Source organism: Solanum lycopersicum, chromosome 11 (assembly GCF_036512215.1).
Source record: "Solanum lycopersicum chromosome 11, SLM_r2.1".
NCBI lineage: Eukaryota > Viridiplantae > Streptophyta > Magnoliopsida > Solanales > Solanaceae > Solanum > Solanum lycopersicum.
Genome location: NC_090810.1, coordinates 47,365,545 through 47,389,594, shown reverse-complemented (window position 1 = coordinate 47,389,594; position 24,050 = coordinate 47,365,545). Strand labels below are relative to the sequence as shown.

Below are 24,050 nucleotides of genomic sequence, written 5' to 3'. Positions count from 1 at the left end.
ATTAAAAAATTGTATTTAAAATAAGCAAATTTTGAAGGATATCAAACAAGTGAAGAAAATTATATAATATAGAAAAAAAAAATTAAGACGTACAAAATTATAGAACAATTTTTAGTTTATTATTTTTTAAAAAATACACATGATTTTTTTGAAAATAATTAAAAGTAAAAGAAAAGAATAAAGTTTAAAGTGAGAAAGAAAATAAAATAAATACTTTACAAAGAAAAAAATAAAAGTAATTAAATATGCAAAAAGAAATTGTAAACTAATCGTAAATGGACCAATTGAAAAATGACACGTGTTCAATTCTTTAGATCTTCACTTGCATTCAACTTTCTTAATCCATTTAAAAATAGTTCTAGTTAAGTTAGGTGTACCACTAGAATTTCCATCATAATTAAGCAGTAGTTACGCATTATCCCAGCTTTAAAATAACATTTGAGTAAAAAATGGTTTGAAATTTGTACACAAATTCTAACGACTTTATTCACATATTTAGAGTTGTTTTTTGAATTGGTAAACATGCATACAGACTTGATCATTGGGTACAAATAAATATTGGCTCCAGAAGCTGAACTTCGGTGGATTAATTTGAATAATTTTGGTATAAAAATAACATTTAAAATAATAATTAGCTGTCACAAATCTAAATCATGCAAAAGACAAGCTTGAGAAAACAAAATACATTAAAATAAGAGGATAAAATGCGAACTAGACAAAGGAAGTGGTTCTATTTAAAAAAGATGTATTTTTCAGTTGTCTCAACACTTTTCATCATCAAAACTTAACCGACAAGCTTTTCCGCTCACACGAATTTAGAAGAAACGGATAGATGAATTATCATGATAGACATAATAGGAGTTTTAACAAATGGTTATTGATGTTGTTTTACTTAACTTCTAAAATGAATGAATTATTAGATGAAATGAATCACTAAAGAATAAAGAGAATCTTTCGTCAATGAAAAATGTCAGGTCATCTTATAAAGATAAATATATAGATTCAACAGAAGCTACAGCAAACCATACAAAGTCAAGATATACTTGGACTGGTTTCTGCAGCCCCTTCTATCTTTGCTGCCAACATTACACTTAAATTATAGCAATATACATATACTATCGTTTTCTGCAAAATGTTCTTCAGCAAATGTATCCTAACAAAATAATATCTAGGATGGGGGATACTTCCACTCTTTCCTTTCCCATACATTGGTCTGAACTCTCAAATATCAAACTGAAATCATAACCCCTTCATCATTGTCAACAATCGCATCGCAGCCTATACCCCAACTTTCCTGCCCCAGTAACCATTGTTGGGACAAAAGGCTTCACATAATATGAAGCAAGAAAATGCACATCAAGAGGCAAAAAGAAATCAACTAATTATCAACAATATTATGAGATTCACCTACCCAAGGGCTCAAAGACAACCTAAATTTCATATTAGATCTTCTGCCTGCAATAATTCAGGATACACAAAAGACACCATTTGCTTCAAGGAGTTCATAGATTCTTTCAGAAATGCATTTCCTTCCATAGCTGTAAGAAACAACAGTGTAACAGATTGAAACCATCAAAAATAACAAACACCATGCAGAAAGAATCATATAATTACACTACCTTTTGTCAGAGCGTAAAATTCCTTGGAGAAGTACTCAACGTGTCCATGGACAGGTCTCATTCCACAGATTTGGATCACACAAAATTCCAGGTACAATGCCATAACAGTAATTTGCAACAGCAAAACACAGACCCCTTGTATTTCAGAAGAAACCTGCTTCAACTTGTTGACTTCGCACAACTCAGTGACAATAGATATTCCTTGATCCTACAACCCCAAGGTGAAACATAACATGAGTGTCATAAGACTGCTAGAAAATATCTTCTAGGAAGGCAACATGCAGTATCCTCATGAAGTTTTTTTAAAATAATGCTTGACCAATGCAGAGTTGGAAACTAGGTGCAGTTCCTTCCTTTTTACATCCTACAGCACAAAACTTGTATTTCTCACATTCACATTAGAATAAAAATTTATCATCTTTAAGAGATTAATGGCACAGCCCCCATTAGAAGTGACTAACGTAGCGCAAAATCTCAAAAGAAAAATTGAAGGTTAAGATAAACAAACTACAACGGGGGAAACATAAATATTGAGGACAAAAGGGTCAATACTGCAGAAGCAATTAAGTAAAACTGATCCTTTCTGTTAGCTCTGTTTATTTTCCCTTTAAACAAGACAGGTGGTTAGATTGAGAAAACCCTGGAAGTCAACCTGCAATCTTAAGCCTCCATAAGGTCAGGGACATAGAAACAGCTGTGTTCATCAAACTACATTACAATACTGACGACTTAAGCTCAATGTATAAATCATCCAAAGATAAAGAACGGAAACACGAAGATAAAGCAGACAAAAAAAAGTGTTTCACCTGCAAGCAGTGAAGGATATCAGGCATTGGTAGCTCAGGAAAATGAGAAAGATCGACAAAACCCACTTCTTCAGCCCTTGCAGCAGCATCTTCAGCTTGTTGGCACAAAAACTTAAGGAGAAGAGAGGTAATTCTGTATATCTGAATAGACATTGCATCTGAAAAGTGTGTCTGCGAAGTCAGGTTAACATGCTCATTTGGTTGATCTTTGATCACAGTACCAGTTCTAGACGAAAAAGATGAATATTTGGGATTTAGACTGCAGCAATATGCAGAAAAAGCAAACCAGCCATTTTTGCTATTGATAGATGATGGCTTTTTGTGCCACTCGTACTCCTCCCTAATGGTAGGATGACAAAAGATGGGGGGAACTCTTCCTTGTGATTCCCCATGACGTGGTGTACCGCAGCTAATAAAGGCCAATAAATGTATGCATCTTTCCCTTAACTGTGACTCCATTTCTTTTATGGCCCTTGACCAGGTATTCCTATGCTTTGCCAGAACACAGATTAACATAACTGTATTTTCAATCTCTCTAAGAGCACTCAATGAAGTATGTGGTTTGAGTGCCCGAAGTCTTTTCTTATCATGATCATCTGGTGGAAAATCCGGAGCACTTAGATAATATGAAATTAGATCAGCCTTCTCCAAGAGGAAGTAAGTCACCACGTGTTCCACATTGAAAATCGAACTTTCTCCTAAAGAGTTAATAATTGCTGTAACCACAGCCAAGCTAAGTCCCCAAATGGGTTGAGCCCTTTCATTATTCTCAAAGGTGTCTGCCAGATTTCTCTCCCTCTCAACTACTGAGAGAGGTCTACCGTTAGATAGGTCAGCCAACAACACACTTAACGATGCAAAAAAACCAGTTTTTACAAGCATCTCAGCACCTTCCTTCACATGTGCAATAGTCAAAAGAAACTTCAATATAATGCCAATGTTTGAATAGGAGCTTTTATCTTGAAGTTTAAGAACAATACGCTGCATTGGGAGATGTTTTTGAATTATGGGGAACCAAGTAGTAAGTGTTGAAAAACCTTTGATTATTTGATCGGTAATAATCACAGAGAGGGAACAATGTTCGGTAAGTTCAATACAGCTGCAAATCAGCGGTAGTAGCCCCAAGCTCACATTAGCTGCCTCAGCTAAGGCTTCATTATGCTCAATTTTTGTTTGTACTCCAAGGTGAGAACCTCTCCGACTTGATTGGAGTGAAAAGAGAACTAGCATCAAAAATATCTTCATTGGAAACAAGACACCAGTAACCAATTGCCTACAGTTACACAACACCTTGAGGCCACAACCTGCTGTTTTTAATATCAGAAGGCATGTCGATAAAGATAAATGTGTACTCGGAGACCTGGTAAAGTGGAAAAGCAACTCTGCTTGAGCTGCAAGAATATTAACTATGTCTTCACTAGCATCAGAAACAGAAGGTAATAGCTCGATTGTGCGGTGGAGAGACTGGCATATATTATCAATGCTAGATGACAATGATTTTTCAGGAATTTTTCTGCCACTCCTAATTTCATTATCAAGTGACTGCATAAACAAGGAAACCATGTCAAACATAGAGAGCAAATATATACAATTACCCTTTTATTGGACAAAATTACAGTTGCTACATTTTTACGAACAACAATTACACTTCAATACAAGTTGGGTGCAGCTATATGAATCCTCACTTATGGTGTTGTTTTATTTAAGTTCTTCTCAGATAAACATTATACAAACAACAACAACATACCCAGTAAAATCTCACCAAGTGGGGTCTGAGGAGGGTAGAGCGTAAGCAAACCTTACCGTTGCCTCGTGGAGTTAGAGACCCTATTTTCGAAAGACCCTCGACTCAAGTGCATCAAACATTGAAGTACTAAAAGTTCTCTATATTTTCTATTGGCATATAAGTTAAGATAAAACACTTCTAGAAAACATAAGACCTTAAGTAGGGCTGTTTATCTGTTAACTTGTTCAGTTAGGTATGTAATTGGTTTTTGTTAGAATAGGAATAGTAATGGTATATAATATGCTACTTGTGTAATAACGTAGATACAAATTCAATAATATGAACATCCAATATTTCTCATATGGTATCAGAATTCAGAGCATTGGTGAGAAACTTCCAAGGAAGAAAACTCAATCAGACAGGTCACGCGTCAATTTCCAGTGACTGTCAAGGCTGATTTGTGTCTATTTCCATTAGTGTTGTGTGAAAACAAACACCAAGTGCTGTATGAAAACAAACACCACCACTAGCTCCCTCACTCTCCGACGACAAAAACCCAGTCAGACCCATGTGGAAAAAACATCTCACACGCCAATCAGAGATGCGACTTTTCCGGCAAAGATCTGACCACACACCAGTACATGAGCTATGTTCCGGCCACTTTGCAACAGTTCTTCTTTTCCTAGTAGGATCAACACTTCAATCTGAGGTAACCCATACAATAATTTCCTGATTCCAACCAATATTTGGCAATCCGATCTAACTTTCCAGAGACCCCTGCCTTTTTTTTAAATCAAATTCTAGCGATCTTTTTCAAATTTTGGCAACATGTCTCTAGATTTTTGGCTACAAAATTCTAATTTCAAAATGTCTTTAGGGGTTGATATTTTTGGCTCCAAGAATATAGGAATTAGAAGTTCAATCCCTATGATTACTTCAGAACCATTACTGGGAAGCACAGACTATTTACCTTGGGCTTCCTTGGTTGAGTTGTGGTGCAAGGGTCAAGGTGTCTAAGACCACTTCATGAAAAATGCTTGTCTGGTAAATGAATACACAAAGGCTGGTGAGTTAGATGCAAAAGCCAAAAGAACAATGGCAGAAGGTTAATGCTCAATTATGTAGTCTCCTATGCAATCCAATGATTTCAAGTTGATGCCCTTGTTTTGCCCATTCCAGATATGTCCAGGCAGTCATGGCGGAATTTGAAACGTTGATGCCATTCACAATGAACGTGGAAAAACAACAAGAGCACAGGTAGACATTCTTTTTAGTTCTTACACATGCTAGACTTCCTACTGACCATGATTTAATGTATGACCAGATTTTAGTAGTCCGAAGTCCCATAATGAATTCTTCACTGTGTGCTTATAGTGCTTCTAATTTTCAAAAGAAAAATAAATGTATTATAAACGAATAAGTGACAAAATTCTTTTTGAGTAGTTACACAACTATTTCTTTCCATGACTAGGCATATTGATTAAATTATGAGGTAATAACGCCTTAATTTTTCTGTCATCTTCAAATGCAACATAGTAAGTACAAACACCACTTTTAGGCTGCCCGTTTGAGTTGCATTAAATGTCAATAGGAAGCAGTGCAAGTACAAAATATTTGGATCACTCCATGGAACAGAACTTGTAAGAAATAACCCATTGAGTTCCTTTATATAACCAAATCTTAAATCAAAAAATGGTTTGGCTGTTTAGTGTCATGTTTTACCCTTTCCAGCATCTCGAGCTATTAGATGCTCGCTCCTTTATGATATTGAACTTGAATGAACATTTCATCAATTCAAATGGTTGAATTGATGGGTATATCCTCTATATTTTGCTTGATAGTTATTAATCTTAATACCCCCACACCTCATAAATGTATAACTTTTTGTCCAATTCTTTTTGGGCCGCTTTTCTCAAAATGTTTTGCTTACAACACTACTATGCCTATCTGTGCTACACAAAACGCAATGAACAACTCAAAGTAACCACAGTTGCAAGCTATGCATTCTTTATGCTAGAGAAACTGGGTGTAATGAAATACAAACTAAAGCAGGAACAATCTTCACAAGGCCGATTTGAAAAATCAAACACCAATAATGCTTCTGATATATAATCTGAACAATGACAAAGCTTCACCAACCATGGTGCCCCGATTCAAAGAAGTTTCACAATTTAATGACTTATAAGATTTAAAGGTTATGCATAAAGGTAATGACTTAAATTATTTAGAAGACAGTATGTAGAAACTGGACATGCAACTAAAAATGGAGCTCACAGCATTACCATAGATAACACTGTTGCCGATGCTTTTTAAGGAAATAAGTTCATACAATTGAAAATCCTAAATAGCTCGAGTTTAGAAGATTGCAGAAGAAGTCAAATGCAACTGACCTCAAAACTCACATTATCATTGTCAGATATGGAGAAAGTAGTTGCCAAAGCTATTAAAGCTGAAAGCTTGGATGTTGTGAGTGACACCATGACATTCACATTCTGCAAAGAGAGCAACAGCATTTCTGCAACCGCTTTAGATGCTTTCCAATCCGAAAGATCCCACAAATCAATAGCCATGTCCCCTTGCAGACGGTCAGTGTCATATAAGCAGACACCATCAGTTTGAGGGAAAATGTCCTCATGGTGCTTACACTGATATGTTTGCAAGAAATTTGACTGTAGCAGATATTGTGACAGCTCCTTGAATGACATGTGGGAAATCTGTCTACCTTCAAGCTCTCCTTGCAGATGATAGAATAAATCATTGAGAATTAAGTTGTCCAGTTCATTTCCTCCACTGGAAGACAACAGAGTAGACAGAAGAAAGAATAAGTCTTGAGTTTGTGTAACTTGTAGAATAGATTGATCCACTGGATACAAAAGGTATTTTGCATTTCAGTTGCTTTGAAAAATACTTTTCGGTTGTATAATCACACGCATGAAGGAGAGACTCAGAGCAACGGTTAATTATTTCCATGTGACCTATATGTTGTGGATTTGGAGCCATGGAAGACAGCTGCTTATATCACACCCCCTTGGGGTGTGGCCCTTCCCAGACCCTGCGTGAATGCGGAATGCTTCGTCCCAACTGCCTTTTTTTTGTATAATTACATGCATGCCCCGTCGATTTAAATTATTACTTAACAAAAAGTAATCACAATTGGTCCATTCTGCCTCAACTCTTGAGTAACAATTACTATAAATTTCCCACACTAGTAACTACTCACGTCAAATAAGACTATGATCAGGATATCACTCTCATAAAATAACTGAGAACTACTCCCTCTGTCCCACTTTATATGACTTACTTTCCTTTTTACTCAGTCCCAAAAAGAATGACATATTTCTATAATTAATAACGATTTAACTTTAAAATGTTCATGTTACCCTTAATGAAATTATTTCTAGGCTCTAGCCTTACAAATATATAGGACTTATTTTAGACCACAAGTTTCAAAAGTCTTTTCTTCTTTCATACACTCCATGACAAGTCAAACTAACTCATATAAATTGGGACGGAGGGAGTAATAAATAACAGACAAACCAGTTCCAGGACCAGTCTCACTTTCACAAGGCATGAAAAAATCAAGCACTTACCGGTAACCATGCTTCGTATAAATAGCCATCAACTCAGAAAAGGCTGGCAACTTCCTCAACTGTAAAAAGGAAAACAAACATAATGTAGAAAATAAGTATCTCTGATTGTTTGAAATGCAAGATCGTTTGAAATGCTGCAAAAAGAATAAAGGAATAAAACCTTTTGCCACAGGTTAGTAATTTTATCAACAAGTGAAACAGACAAACTTCCTCTATCACCACCTTTTACTTTACACATGATGCGCACAGCAAACAGACCAGCAGCAACCTGCAAATACTATCACTAATGATTTAAGGCATACTCATTTGGTATATTACCAAGGGACAATAAGAAGGTTTCCAGAAACTACCGGAAAAGCCTCATATCAATTAAAAAGAGATAAGCTGTTTTGAACAACTCAAATCACTCTGGAGGTGATATTTTTAGAACACATTCAGAATAAACAAAACAGTAAGCAGAGATTACATGAAAAACTGAAAACTCCCTAGAGAACTGAAAAAGCGCCTGATACAACCTTAGGAGAACCACACCCCTAAAGCTAGTTACAGAGGTGGGAGAGCCCAAGGCTACAAGCCCCACATCAATTCCCCATTTAACCAATGTGGGACTCAAGTTCCATTCCTTGCAGTAATATCATAACCACGCTGTGCATCCGTCATCCTCAATGTCTGTGCGCTAGACATTACTAGCCCCGGAAGAAAACTGCCACACCGGCATCACCATCCAAGCACATGCAAACACAGTGGGAACAAACAACGGGGAGATGATAGCTATAAAACAATTGAAAGAAAGAGATTTGAACTCACAAACCACATGTGATATTTAATAGGTTGAATCTGATAAGGTCTTTATCAAGATCTTATAGGCTTTCGTGTCATTAGAGAAAACAAGAGAGAGAGCCATATTGCTGACTTGATAATTTGTTGAGCACACGATGCATCTATTTTTTTAATAAAGAAAAAAAATGCACATGTGAATATTACCTATGTCAAACATTACACATGTAGTCCAATGTGACATAAAATTGAAGACTCAACACCTCTAACACTTCAAGTTGCAACTTGATGGGTATACTAACTCAAACATTCTAGCTCTAACACATTATGTTGCAACTTAATTAATTATACTAATTTATTTCACCTCCTCAAGACCCTAGTTAAGAAAATGAAGACCTAGATTAAAATCTAAGCAACTATAAGGATTCAGCTTCAATCCAAAGGTACAAATAGCAAAGTGAAATAGAATGCCTGTCATTATTCACATGCATTATCAACATGAAGCTGAAAGTCAGAACCAGCAATGATGTAAGCTAACATAAATCAATGTGGAGACTTAGTTACTACGTACAATCAGAACAGAAAACGAGAGTTCCAGGAAATACAGCTCACCCTTGCACGCAGCTTTACAGAATCATCATACTCAAATGAAACAAATGTCTTGATAGTCTCCGCATCCAATGAGCTCCCACACCACGCTCCAAAAATTTCCTTCAGGTTACATGAACTTTCAGCTGTTGCTACTTTACATCCATCTGACCCATTATGTAAACATTTAGAAGATTCTTCTGTGACCAACTCAGAATGTAAAATCTTTTTCTGCAGGATCATTTCACAGGCCACCACATCCAATACATTATGTTGACACTGATATTTGTATGCCAGATTTTGGAGCTCCAATTTGGTCGTGCTTTCAGATTGGCAACTCTTCTTACTTATGGAGAGCACGGCAGAAATCAGTAGCTTTTCCCAGAAGTCTGAATTTCTCAGCTGCTTCAGAAGACTTGTATAATGAGCAGCTCCTTGCCATAATGCTTTTAGGAAGTTTAGCACATTACACATTATACGCGATTTGCTGAAAGAAACCAAAAAAGAACTCTTAAATCAAATCATGGAGTACCTCAATAATTAAACGTCACAAGGAATAATGAAATGATTTATGGCATAACAAAAAATGACTAGAAACCTTACGTCATCACAAGATCATCAGATCTTTTAACATAAATCCATATGCAATCCAATAAGTTTGCAGCATTGCACTGTAATGCATCATTGTTGGCTGGATGATTGTCACCCTTGCATGATTCAGAAATTGGATTTTCTTCCAAAGCGATCACAGCGGTAAGAAAAGAAGCCTAAGAAAGAATGGTTTACAATTTAAATACCAGAAAGGGCCAAAGATTATAATCTTTATTCATACCCAATTCAGTGCTTAAAACTAAATCTATTAAGGGATTAGACACTAACAGTAACAAAAGATCAAATAAATACATTTTAGTGAAATCTAAAATGATAGGAACAGTTACTGTGAGGAGTTGCATTGGATAAGGAAAAAGGTGATACCGCTGTTATTGCTGCATACAGAGAATGGGATAATTGGAACATAACACTATGAAGAAGTACAGGAATCTCTATGACTGGGGATTATTTGAGCTCCTACACCTCTACACTTATTTGCTGCAAGGAAACGTGAACCCTATTGCTACAGATAGAATAAAATGGCCCAACCAGGGAGAAGGCAACAACATGTAAAGTGTTACCAGCAATTATGCTCCTGCAACTCCATGCTACACAACTGGCCCTGGAAACTTATTTAGCCCAAGCCTTATAAGGAGCCAAGATCCGGATATTCTTTTTATCAGGGGTTCCTCTATCCAGTCTGGTGCGTGCACATTTATGGACTGGGGATATATCAACCTCCATGCCCGATTTCCTAGTAGCCCACATTGGGTCTAGCTCTAATATCATACAAAGAAATGGATAATGTCCTAACTCAACCTCAAAAGCTAGTTCATAGGATGAAGAATGTCCAAGTACATATAAGGAGACCAATTGCCCATCCCTTTTCCGATGTGGGAGTTCTAACAATGGTGATTGGCTGGTTCATATAAACACACATTATAAGTTACAGCTGTGTGAAGCAAGGAGTTTACATTCTCCACTTGATTGCTTAAGGTAAAAATGGTTATAAGAAGCTATTTATTGACTTTCACCCCATTGTAACAAAACAATACTGAAGATAACGTGAGCAACTGTTGCAGAAGCTTTGAATAAAGATGCATAATATAGTCATGAAAACATTTTTTAATGACAATAAAATTGATTTAGAGGCAAAATGGTCATAATACAGCAAAGCTGTCCTTCCTTCGTTCCTTTAAATAATTGGCGGGATATTTCTATTTCAAGGTAAAATTTGGGGCAGAACTAATACAACGCCTTCCATCTTCATCATTTTCTACTTTACCCATGACCTTGGTAAAAAATCAACTTGGATCAAGTTTGAAGCTCAAGGGCTCATGGACTTTAGGCTTGATAATAGCTTTAAATGCTCCTGGGCAATAGGTTGTTTAGATATAGGAAATCCCTTGGTCTGGCAGCAATGCAGCAGATTATGAGCTCAAAAAGAAAGTAACAAGTGACAAAATACCTGATAGCGTGCAGCAGAAGTAAGCATCTTGAAAGTAGCAATTATGAGATCCTCACTTTCTACTTTCTCTTGACAAAGAATGCTACAAATGGTATTTTTAAAATTATAGATCTGCAAATGCATAAGTTGAGATCAGTTAAAGTAGCTTAACACTTATTCCACATAATAATAAACTTCTAAGAAAAGCAATACCGATATTTTAAAGCTAAACCTGCTTGTCATCCAGACCGAAACATACACTGCTAATTGCATATGATTGTGAGTCGTCTCTAATAATAAACAACCTGGAGAGCAGTCTTGCTGCACCCACCTGTATCTTCTGCATTGGCAGCAGATTTTTGCGTTTAGCACAGTTACAAACCATATTAGACGTTGGAATAACTTCACTGGAACCTATTTTGGTTCCTTTTGAATGCCAAGACTCTATTTTGACCAACAGAAGATTATTTCTTGTAATTTCTGATACTACATGGAAATAAAAAAAAATAGTGGGGAGAAGCAGATAGGTACTACCTTAAAAAAGCTGCAACCTTTAACTAACAGAAGAGTGCACAGGAGAAGGCAAAAGGTTCAACGAATTAAACACATACATGCAATAAATGGTTTAGATATTGCTCATCATCAGAAACCTGTATATCCGTTTAATACTTTTTTGAGTTTTTTCTTCCCCACCCAGAAAAAAGAGAGACCTTGATGCAGCACAGAGTTTTCTCCAGAAACATTCTGCAGATCAAGTTCTTTCTAGTAGATTACATTATCCTAAAGTTCAGTATTAGATAAAAAAAAAAAGGTTGACTTCGTTTTAAAACTATAAAAATAATCCATATTATTTCTCTGTGCAGTCAGCACTTGGGTTTTCATAAGAATCATGTCACATTTCATTGAGGAACCTAGTGTTTCTTAATACTTACTAGAGGCACATATAAACCTGAACCTACGTGACTTCCCTCTTAGAGATTCTGCTGTATTCAAAGCGCTAAGGCATGCACCCACCACCTCTGCCTTTAAGAGGGTGGCACTAGACAATAAATAGAGTTGGCAAATCAATAAATTGATTATTAACACAGCATTATAAATGAATGATGTAGATATTAGGAACCGAAACTAGAAATTGCAAGGAAACTAGTAACCGGAAAATTTAATAGGCAAATTTACATTCAATGAGAAAATGGTTCTGGAACTTGACTAACTTGATTTTTTGCTTCATATATTTCACCCGATTAATTTTTCAATTTTCTTACTAAAACAATAATTGTTTGTTAGATAAAAAAATTGAGAATGATAATGCTAATGTTAGTTAATTTTCTTGCATTTTATACCGAACTAATTTTCTTCATTAGCTCCTTTCATTAAAAGAAAGCATCTTTTAATATGCTGCAAAGCATCAGAAGCAGGTCTTGCCCTTTTTCTACATTTTCGTGTTTTAGAAAGAATGTCAATTTTTATATTTTCTGGTAGTCTAATAGAAAAGTTCTTCGTACACCGTCTGAAGTCCTGGCCACCCCACTCCATGGAGTTTCATCGGACACTTCAACTCGTTTAAAACAAGTATTTTGAACCCCTCCGATAATGTGTGTTCCTCAGTTTCCCAGAGATGGATGATACCACAACCCACGACAAGTAAAAGAAATATTAAAATCAGAAAAACAAAATTATTTATTTTTATAGTTCAAAGTTTTTGAGAAAAGTAACATATCATTGTTGCATGCATTGTTGAATGCATTAGTCTACCATTTCTCGATAATCCTTTACCTTTGGTGATTTGAGTTGGGTGGTACAATATAGATTGAATGTCAATGTCATTTATTAGAGCTTTGAATTGATATATGAAGTACACGTTGTTGGATTTTTAAAGGTATGAATGAAATATGAAGAGTTGCGCCTTTAATAAAAGTTGCAACTTTTATGAAGAGTTGCGACTTTTATGAAAAGTTGTGACTTTTATGAAAGGTTGTGACCTTTCATAAGGGTCGTTACTTTTCCAAAGAGTTGTGACCTCTCCGATAAGGCACAATAAGAATATGTTCACACTACCCTTTGTTGTCTATAAATAGAGGGATAACAACGCAAATCATGAACATTTTCTTCTTTCTTTTTCTGCACAATAAAATATTTGTGTACTTTACTCCTGTTGAATGGCTCACTGATACCATTAGTTTTGTATCAATACACTGGTGAATAGAATCGTTCTATGTTGAGAGGAATCTATTCTTTTATTCCTTGGATACTAGAGGAAAATAATTTTCATAGAGGAATAGTGTGCATTCAGTGTGCTCGAATTTTTCCTTTCTATTTCATTATATTTTTACCGATCCTGGTATGTTTTTTACGGTCATTACTTTATGCTTATGTTATTTATTGTTGTTTTTGAGTACATGATTTAAACTTTGTTGTTTATTTTTCTGCAAAGTTTTATAAGTATTTTGTTATTACAGACTAATAACACGCGTTAATTGAGTATTCACGTATCTTTTCTCCACTGAAATTGTTGAATGTATAGTAAAACGTCTCTTAAGGATATATATTACCATCTCTTGAACAACAAAATTCAAATTTGGTATGTCATTGTAAGGACACCACAATCTTAAAAACGTTATCGTACCTTGATGTGCAATGTGAACCACCAAAAGAAGACAAGAAATAATAACCTTTTCACATGGCTTCAAGGATGTTGTGTCGAATGACCTATAGAGGAATATGACTAGACTAGAGCCTCTTTTAATCCAAAAGTCATAAATAAATACCCAATAAATTAATTGTTCATATTCAATATGAAATATGGATAGAATCTCAAGTTTACAGCAAGTTGTAGATACTTTTCTTGAAGTAATAGATGCGTTTATCAACATTGCAATTGGAATAGAAGTGTAGTTTCAATTTGAACTTAATTACTCTACTATGCTAATTTTAAAAAAGCACCTAAACAAACTAAATAGTTTTGTGTAATATTTTTCCCTTTCAAGTATATATGATAAATTGAATTGTTGTCCAATATAATACATTCTTCCGTTTTACAATATACTAAAACTAGGAACTTTAAAATGAAATTGTAAAAGTTAGGGCTGAACTTTCTACAAATTAAAATAAGAATATTTGTTTACTATGTTCATTTGATTCCTCAAATATATCAAATAGTAAACTTCCTAAAAGCAAAAGGATAAATTATAAAATCATTAATGTTCATTACTATGTAATCTTATATGTAAGAAAATAGTGTTTTAATTTTATTGATTGATAGGTTTTACGTATTATTTTATAAATTTTGTGATACGAAATTCCCGCGCGAGGCGCATGTTATTTTACTAGTTTGTATATAAATGAAAGTACGGTATAACCATCCAAAATTACACAACTCCTTCATCAGCTAAAAGGAGTCTAAAACATCAAAAATTGATTCATAGACTCCAACACATTCTTCTTTACAACAAAATACAAAAGTACCTAGCCCTTCGTCTTTATCTTGAAACCATTTATTGTTCATTTCCTCTACATTGTCCACCAGATAAAGTTGAGACAACCTTCCATCTCTCCTTCTGAAAAAAGTTAGCTCTTTCTCTTTTCCAACATGCTAGAACTATGCTCCTAGGCATGCTCCAACTTACAACTCTTAAGCTGAGAAACATCCTCCATAGCTGAGTAGTATTACAATGTAAAAGAGACAAACAATTGTCTCTGCCTCTTCTCCACAAAGGTAGCATCTAGAGCACAATAGATGTTCTTTCTTCTAAAGGTTATCATGTCTAATAACAACTTCTCTAGCTAACACACAGTGAAGCCTGCTACCTTGTATGGTATTTTCACCTTCCATGGTTAACACTCAATTTGATTGTTAGAAGAGTACAATGCCTTGTTCACGATGTTAACAGTAAAATTTCCTTGCTTCTCCCCACTCCACCTAATGTTATGCTCAGATGTTGAAAGTTCCTTAACATATTCTTAAGTTGTAAGCAGATCTTCTAGCCTATCTATTTCCTAATTGTTAAGTGGTCTTCTGAAAGTGAGATTCTAGTCTTGATTGCTCCATAGTTTTTCTACTGATGCCACCAATAGTAGAGAAATTATATACATTTTTGGAAACTGTTGTTTCAAATTTTGATGGTCCTTGAATTAGCCTTCCTCCCAATGAACTATATTGGCTCTTTCAATTGACTAATTTCATTTAACATTTCACCAAGTTCTATTCCATATATCCTTTATCTCGTGTTCGGCTCCCAAAAGCATCCCTAGATACAGTAAGTAGAGCCCCAACTCTTCCACCAAGAATACTCACCTAAAAATGGAACTAGTTCACATCATTTACTAGATAAAAAAACTTACATCTTCAAAGAGAATGAAAATAATCCTTAATATTCACAGTTGGTCTCACAGAACACCAGGGTGTCATCTGCACATTACATATTAGAATTCTCCAGAATGTTGTCTATCATTGAACTCACATTAAAACCTCCATCCTTAAGTATATCCATAGGGGATCACCCTGTCTCAAGCCCCTCTGGATGGAAAAAGAACCAATTGGGGATCCATATCCAAGACCTAATTGTATGTCTGTATGGATGCAACATTTAGTCCAGCTGAACATGTGTCACCGAAATCCATTTTCCTCAAAGTTTCTGATATGTAGCTCCAGTTGAGACAATCATAAATCTTCTCTATATCAAATTTGCATTGATCCCAGGCTCCTTGCTTCTAATTCTCATATACATCTCATTAACAATCAAAATGGAATCCATGACATATTTCCTTCAATGGAAGTCATTCTTTGATTGGCCACTAATTTGAATGTTACTTTCTTCAATCTCTCAGTCAAGAGTTTGGAAATGAATGTGTATATACTGCCCTATCGAGCTAATAGGCGTGAAATCTATCAGCTCCTTTAGTCTCTAACTTTTTTTTTTGGAATCAAGGCTACAAAAGTAGCATTACAGCTTCTTTCAGGAAAAAAGAACTTGATCATAGTAATTTTGAAATGCAACTACCACGCGTTAGATGAAAAGAACATATAGATTCCATCATGTCCAGGGGCTCTGTCCCAGGCACATCTTTTCACAATATCCCATATCTCGTGTTTAAAAGGGGCTTTCGCCTTTGAAGCAACACATTATCTTCAAACAAAAATTGATCCTAGGACAGTTTCCTATATGGCCTTGAGGCTTCAATCCTTCACATATAAAGTATAAATTCTGATAGAAGGTGACAATTTCCTTTTCTATATCAGCTGGATTGATCAGAATGCCCCCCACCTCCACCCCACACAGACACACAATTAACAACTACCAATGTTCTTAAGTCTTTAATGATAATTTGCTACTCTATGGAAATATCTTGTATTTTTGTCCCTCTTATTTAGCCACAAGGCCTTGAAGGGGGATGCAGTTTTGCTCAAGATGCTTTATGTGTGAGCAGAAAAAAGAAGTAAATATTTATTTGTTCATTCACTGTAAAGCAGCCTCAAAATTGTGGAATATGTTTTTTGTGTATACTAGGGGTTGGTTGGGTGATGCCAAAGACAACCATGGAGCTCCTTAATAGCTGGACAAGAATTGGCAACAGAGGGAAAAGTGAAGATTGGTGGAAGACTATTCCAGCCTGTATATGGTGGACTCTATGAAAAGAAAGGAATGCTAGGTGCTTTGAAGGTCAAAATGATGGTTTTCAGAAGATAGAACTGAAATGCTTAAGTCTTATTTTTTTGGTGTAAACAAGACTTGATAGGGGAAAGCATAGAGATGGTTGATTTTAAATGGAACTTGTAATTTTGTATGGCTTTTTGAGGGTGTGCCCATCACCCTGTGGGATGTAAGTTTCCAATTCATCATCCCTTGGATGCTGAATTTTTTGTGAATACAAAGTTACCCTTATCATATAAAAAAAAGGCCTTGGATCTTTGTCTCCAAGCCACTTTGTCATGTCTTGCAATATTCTCAAATTCCATAGTTAAAGATGCTTGCGTTACCGGTTCTTCTTCATTCATGTTCATTTTATCATTGATTTCCTTCAACTAAGCTAATTGATTGAGAATACAATCTTTCTGCAGCTCCAAGTTTCTTTGAACGGAGTACTGGTTGAGTTTAACCTTGAGAGACTTTAGTTTGAAAGCCAAAACATAGTCAGGTCTTCCCTTGATACACAAACTGGATCCCAATAGCTACATTGCAATATCACAAGAAAATGGTCAGATGTAACTGTATGAGGAATAGATCATTTAACATTCCTATAGCTCTCATTATAGTACATTGATATTAGAGATTTGGCAAACCTAAAAAAACTTCCCTATGTCACCCTGTCTCCATGTATATCAGCCCTCCGATAGTTGTAGATCAACCAGCTCCATGTCACCAACAAACTCCGAGAAGTCCTTCATTGCTCTACTGATTCTATAGCAGTTCCTCTCCTCTTATGGGAATAATACAGTGTCAAAGTTCCCACATACAACCCATGGTTCAGAGAAATGGCACTAGCAAGTTCCGACCAAACTTCTCTCAAGTCTTCAAAGTAAATTTGCAAGAGATAAGGGTAACTTGCAAGAGATAATCCACCATTGTCTTCTTTTTATTACTTCTATTAAGCTGATCATTCTCTTCATTATTTCTTGACTATTTCAAGATTTATCTTGGTCGGTAACTTGCTACAGATACATTTTACACTTGACACTTAAGTCTTGATCTCAAGGACTACTCTCTTAAAGTAAAAACAAAGATTAAATCTGATGCTCAAGAAATCAAAATGGGTCTACAGAGTTTGGTCTTTTTGCTCTATTTACAAGAACATACCCAGTGTAATTCCATAGGTGAGGTCTGTGTGGGCTCAGTGCATGCATACCTTACCCTTACCTCGTGGAGGTAGAGAGTCTTCTTTGCTCAATTTACGATGACCATTTACAGTAAATGCTCACTTCTTCCATCCAGAAGGTAAGACAATTTGTCGACACAATTACCATACATATATAGCCGGCACAATTCTCCACCATTAAGGATCATCTCCTCCATCATAATACACCCAATAGACCACCATATCCTTGATTTCTTTACCACTACAGACCACCATTCCATCTCACAGCTACAAACACTTTGTCGGGAACCACTGTTGATATCTTTTTCCATGGAAGCACAGTCCACCATCTTCACCATAAAAAAACAGTGACCTTGTCATAAAAATCCAAAACCTTACCCTCTCAAATTCATTCATCAAACTATTCCATTTATTTCACTCAGAATTTTTAGGGTAAGTTGAATTTAGAGAATTCATATTCTCAATGTTCGTAATCCACTTGAAAATTTTAAGGTTAAAATTTTTATTCTAAGAATTTTGGCTGTTGATTTTTGCTCGAGTTCCTTATCGGAGGGTACGTGATTTTATGAGTATATAGAAATAATAGGGTGGTTCCCGAGGGGGTTTGGGTGGAGAGCAAAATTTTAGGCTAAAATTAGTGTAGAATGGTGGCGACACACAGTGGTGCAAAGGTGGAAACCAACGGTGGCACGTGCAAAGAGCTGGAGGCGGGGGATGCTAGAGAGGGAAAAAAAGAACCATTTTTTCATTATTCTTTTTCTTTTTATTTGACTCGTGGTCTAAAAATCATCATTTTCACGCTCCTTGTACGCATGAAACACATGCATTTTATCGAACTCAATCGTCAAGTTGCAACATATGTTCAACTAATGGTCGGAAAGGAATATCGAGTTTATCTATAAATCTCTGGTTGAGACAACATAAGATAAAGGGGTCGTGATGTCATAGCAATGCAAGTCAATGCTAGGTCATCCGACCTTTTATTTAGTAAGATTTTCATTCTCATTCTTATTCACTTCTCCATCCCGTCTTCCTTTTCTCATTTCCTTAGTCCTTCATTTGTATTCTTATTTTGTTCTTCCACCTCACTTCCCTTTCCCATCTCCTTATTCCTTCCATTGTACACCACTAATTTGCCCTCCCATTCATTGCTTCCCCCTACCTGACATGTCAGCTCTTTCTACACCTTCTCCACAGCATCCTAAGACACTTGGAGGTGGCAAGGTTATACAGTCTGCAACAAACCACAACATAGCCACTATTCAGAAAGTGGACGGGTAATAATGAAAAATTCTCTATTATGTCTCTCTATGAGAAGCCTTTGACAGGGGAGGTTGTCTTTCCATTTCGTTCGATTTGGATCTTTAAGGTACCTAAAAGAATGTGTGTTAAAACTTAGTTAGCAATAAGACAGGTGATGCTGACAATTGAGACTTTGAGAAGACGAAGGTTATTTATGTCAGTTGGTGCTTTATGTGCAAGGGTTCAGGTGAAGATCTCAACAGCCAACTCATACATTTTTTTAGCAGCTAGATTGTAGTGGAAATCGTTAGATGGTTTGGGTCAGTTCAGATGATACAAGACATTATAAAAAAGGTTATGCTCATCTAAAAACATGGTAGAAGGACAAGATGCAAGACATTGAAGTTTGCACCCGCTTGGGTTATTTGGCGAGAAAAAAATAAGAGAGCTTTTGAGGAGATGAAAATAACTTGGTGCACCTGAGAAGGATATTTTTCATTTTGATTTGGTGCACCCATGAAATTCCTTTTATGTATTGAAGATTGGATCTTTCCCAAAAAGCCATTTATGTTTGTATTTAAGTAAAACTTGTTTCTTTTTTTCAGTCTAGTTCCAATAAGAATGATTCATTTCTAAATTTTACCCTTAATAAGAAACTTTTATAGCCACACAAATGCTATGGCATATTTAAAATCACGAGTTTCAAAAATCTTACAAATGTGTAAGAATGTTATGGCATATTCAAGACCACAAGTGATGCATACACACCAAGGCAAGCTCGGGAGTTGAAGAGCATCTCATCAAGTAACTGTGTCGGGCTTGGAGGGAGTTTGAAATGAAGGTTTGAGGCTCAAGAACATGCTTTTCACACTTCAAGGACCTCAAGTACACATCTTCAAGTTACTCTCCTTGATCATGAAGATGAGGCACTTGAAGCTCAAGAAAGGCTCGTCTGGACGGTGGGGTGCAATTGGTGCCCAATCATGTCTAGGGGTAATTTGGGACCTGACATAACGCCAGGAAAATTATACCCCCTGCATCTCATTTTATGTGGCACTCTTTCCTTTATAGTCCGTCCTAAAAAGAATGTCAACTTAATATAATTGGAAACAATATCACGTTAAAATTTCACTTTTTCCCTTAGTAAAATGATTTACAACCACACAAATATCTGAGGATTGTTTGACCACAAGATTCAAAAAAAAAAAATCTTAAACACCGTGTCATGTCAAAGGGGGCCACATAAAATAGGATGGAGGGAGTAGTTGTTTTAGAAAGCAATTTAAGTTATAAAGATCGAGATAGTAGTTCACCTTGAACGAGTTAAATCATAACATAAAGTTGTTGGAGACTTTGGGACAGTTGATGAAATTCACACGTCTTGTTTTGATCATTATTGTCTCATAACAAAATAAACAATACCAAACTATCCTTGTGACAACTTACACATGTAAATGAAGCGGACACTAAGTTCAACATTGTACTCTCACTGCGACCCATATATAAAAAAATAGAGTATTTTTTCATTCTTGGCCAGCAAAAAAGAATTAGGCTAACACATGAGAAGACTTTTTGAGGACCTTAATAAATAATGTATCCCCTCTTTGACAGCTTAAGTTTACAGATGAGGTGGTAATCAACAATTACCACTACATATATGACATTGGTAAACTGAGACAACTTGCACCTGACTGAAAGAAATCTAATCGAAAGTTAGATTAGACTAACACAGCTATCAGGTTTGGAAATGAAGCAGCCCTGGAGAAACAGGATTTCACTACTGGGTCAGCACAAAAGCTGACCAAAATAGGGAAATCAGCACTGAAACCAAGATAAAACAGGAAGAATAGGGATTCACAATCTTCAAAACCTTAACACCATAAGAAGCAGCAAATTAGTAAATGTATTAATGCACTAGAGAAAATAGCAGAAAATTCCTCAACATCGAAGAAATTTTGCAACACAAGAAAAAAAATTGCTTTTATTTAAATAGTGATGACAACATACAGGATTTCGGAAGAATGACATCAGTGATATCACAGCAGTAACCACAGGCACTGGTTTTGCCGTCTGTGATATGACTGCTTGACAAAAGACAGTGAAAGTAGGCACAACCTGAAATGAACCATAAGCAGGTTTTAGACTGATTCCAGCAGTAAAGAAAGCAGGAAAACTCTGAAATCTATAAATATCACAGATGAGAGAAAAATAAACAACTCAACAGGGTGCCGCTATGAGAAAAATACTAGACAAAGATCATGAAGTCCAAGTTGGGACACCTTTCACTTGATTAAAGATTAGAATGCTTTATGCAGATGCTCCAAAAATATTGATGCAAGAATTACTTATGTCTGATTTTGTCAACAGCAAACTTAATCTGGATCCCCAGAAAAAATAAACTCGAAGAATTGAGCACAAATAAGTAAAGGCAAACTACATTATTCTCATCCTCTCTCACCCACAATAAAGCATTTCATTCCGGAATGAATTTCTCAAGCATTTCTGTTCTTATTAAAATAAGCTAGTAAGTAACAAACGAGAAAGATTTTGCTTTTATTTAACCTGAGGTAGAATGGAACAGGGGCACAGAGATTGAAGAATAGTGAACTTTCTTCCAAATGCATGCAACCCTTCAGCAAGTTTATAAAGAGAAGCAAAAATTTTATCAAGCATACCATTGAAAAATCAGAAAGCATACTGGAAAGAATATCCAATCCCAAGACAATAGCCTGCTGTAATCCTTCAATGTCTGTCAGTCCATAAAGCCGGCTAAAATAGAGCTTCTGTTGAAGAAAACATAAAGCAATGGTATCAAGTGTGGATTCTGCATGCTGGCTAAAGATTCAGCGCACATTTAGAGTTTATTAGCATATTTTAAGGGAACTACAGGTTGCAAGATGCACCTCCAGGACATCTGAAGTTGTGCAAACAAGTCGACAGAGTGCATTGTGGATTGAAGAATCACCAAATAAAATATCCTTGACCACTTCGCCAAGTTTCTGGATATATGAAATGGACAAAATGCATTTCTTCAAGACTTCAAGCACCTAAAAGCAAATAAATAACAAAGCCCATCTTCCTTAGCATTCAGACAGTACAATATAATGATTATAAAGAAAATTTGTAACACAGAGAATGACTCAGTAAATATATCAATAACAACAAGAAGATACCCAATGTAATCCTACAAGTGGAGTCTAGGGATAGTAGGGTGTGCACAGACCTTAGCCTACCTTTGCAGGGTAGGGAGGTTATTTCTGCTAGACCCTCAGCTCAAAAGAAAAGAAGAATTCAAAGCAGGGTTGCAAGGAAATTAGATAGCGAAATTACAGGATATTTAAGCAAATGAAGCAACAGTAGTTACATGATTACTACATAACATTACTAATAAATCAATACTGCTGAATATTACACCATCTGAAGAAGATGGATTAGGATTCACACAGTTACCTTTCACCTGTCAACAACAGAAACAACATTAATCAAGATGATAGTACACCTTTCCATATGAAATACATATAGACATCTGAGTCTATGGATATTCGATAACAGCCTGAGAGAACTATAAAGAACAAGAAAAGATCATCTGCTACTTGGTCATTTGAGCTGATGAAACCTGTCATAATACACACCAATCATTTCGCTAAGCTCCATCAAACTTTTCAATCAATATCAATAAGATGTAGTGACCACTAGGCTTGGTTTACTTTGTATGAATGTAACCTAAAATAGGCAGCGTTTATTCAAATAATAAAATGGCAATATACTCATGTAAGACCATCTCCAACCCTACTCGATTATACTCTCCATTCTCTATATTTGGAGGGTAAAATAGAGAATGTCCTCTTCAACCACTCTCTATTTTGCCCTCTACTCTCCAATTATAGACTTTGGAGAACTACTATTCACTCTCTATTTCACTTTTGAATATAATATTATTATTTCTACTTTTTTTTATAATTAATAAAGCTATTGATTAAATCTCTAATATATGCAATTCTTTTTTAAATTTAATATACATCTTTAAAATATTTTATTTTATATATACTACTTTCATCTCGAATCAATAATATTTTAAATATTTTTTCAATTTTTGTGACTTTGTGATATAATTTGATGTTATATTAATTTCCACTATGAAGAATGCACAAAATTTAAATGATAAGATTAAGGTTTTAATTTAAAAATATAATACATAACATAATAATTTAAATACAAGATAACAATAGATACAATGCATAACATAATAATTTTAAAAATCACAACAATACTTTAGTAATCCGGTAAGTTATTTCAAGATTTAACGATATTTGAAAAAGGAATTAGCGTATCATTTAAAGAAGTTGTGATTGTGATTGCGGTTGTGGTTGTGCATTTCTTTTTTCAACTATTCGTAGTTATTCTTTAGAAATTTAGAATAATATACAATTTAATATTAAATAAAAAATTTCAAGAAATTATTAAAATTTTATATTACATGAAATTATAAAGGATGATTATTCATAGAAAAGAAAGAAAGGATTTATATTATGGAATAATAAAACAAAAAGAAAATAGAAATAATAAAACAATATTGAGGAGGGAGAAAAAGATTCTTTTTTAGAGAGTGAAATAGAGAATTGGGTTGGAGTAGGTTGTCTGAAAAAATAGAGAACTCAATATTTGGGGAGTAAAATAGAGTGTAGGGTTGGAGATGTCCTAAATCCCTGTAAATTATTCCTAACTAATTAGAATTAACCATAATATATATGTGCAATTTAATTGGCATCAAAGTATGTGAGAGACTGCATGCGGATAGAAAGGTCATTAATACTTTGATGAAGAACACGTGTTGGAAGTGGTTTTGCTTAATGG

General features: G+C 35.3%; 1 protein-coding gene across 5 annotated transcripts in view; it reads right to left on the bottom strand.

Moving 5' to 3' along the window:
• Nucleotides 1-952: 952 nt before the first annotated feature.
• Nucleotides 953-24,050, bottom strand: part of LOC101245721 (uncharacterized) — a 55,109-nt gene continuing 32,011 nt past the window's right edge. For 3 of the 5 annotated variants that reach the window (XM_010314721.4, XM_004250746.5, XM_069291657.1), the window contains 13 exons: nucleotides 22,100-22,243; nucleotides 21,872-21,979; nucleotides 21,204-21,311; nucleotides 11,377-11,484; nucleotides 11,166-11,276; nucleotides 9,710-9,873; nucleotides 9,131-9,593; nucleotides 7,902-8,009; nucleotides 7,742-7,800; nucleotides 6,542-6,941; nucleotides 2,426-3,967; nucleotides 1,620-1,827; nucleotides 953-1,538 (listed from right to left, as the gene is read on the bottom strand). In XM_010314721.4, the coding sequence (XP_010313023.2) occupies nucleotides 1,438-1,538; nucleotides 1,620-1,827; nucleotides 2,426-3,967; nucleotides 6,542-6,941; nucleotides 7,742-7,800; nucleotides 7,902-8,009; nucleotides 9,131-9,593; nucleotides 9,710-9,873; nucleotides 11,166-11,276; nucleotides 11,377-11,484; nucleotides 21,204-21,311; nucleotides 21,872-21,979; nucleotides 22,100-22,243 (3,624 nt within the window). In that variant the 3' untranslated portion in view covers nucleotides 953-1,437. The remainder of the gene's footprint in view (nucleotides 1,539-1,619; nucleotides 1,828-2,425; nucleotides 3,968-6,541; nucleotides 6,942-7,741; nucleotides 7,801-7,901; nucleotides 8,010-9,130; nucleotides 9,594-9,709; nucleotides 9,874-11,165; nucleotides 11,277-11,376; nucleotides 11,485-21,203; nucleotides 21,312-21,871; nucleotides 21,980-22,099; nucleotides 22,244-24,050) is intronic. The other 2 variants (XM_010314723.4, XM_010314724.4) reach the window with 1 other exon arrangement.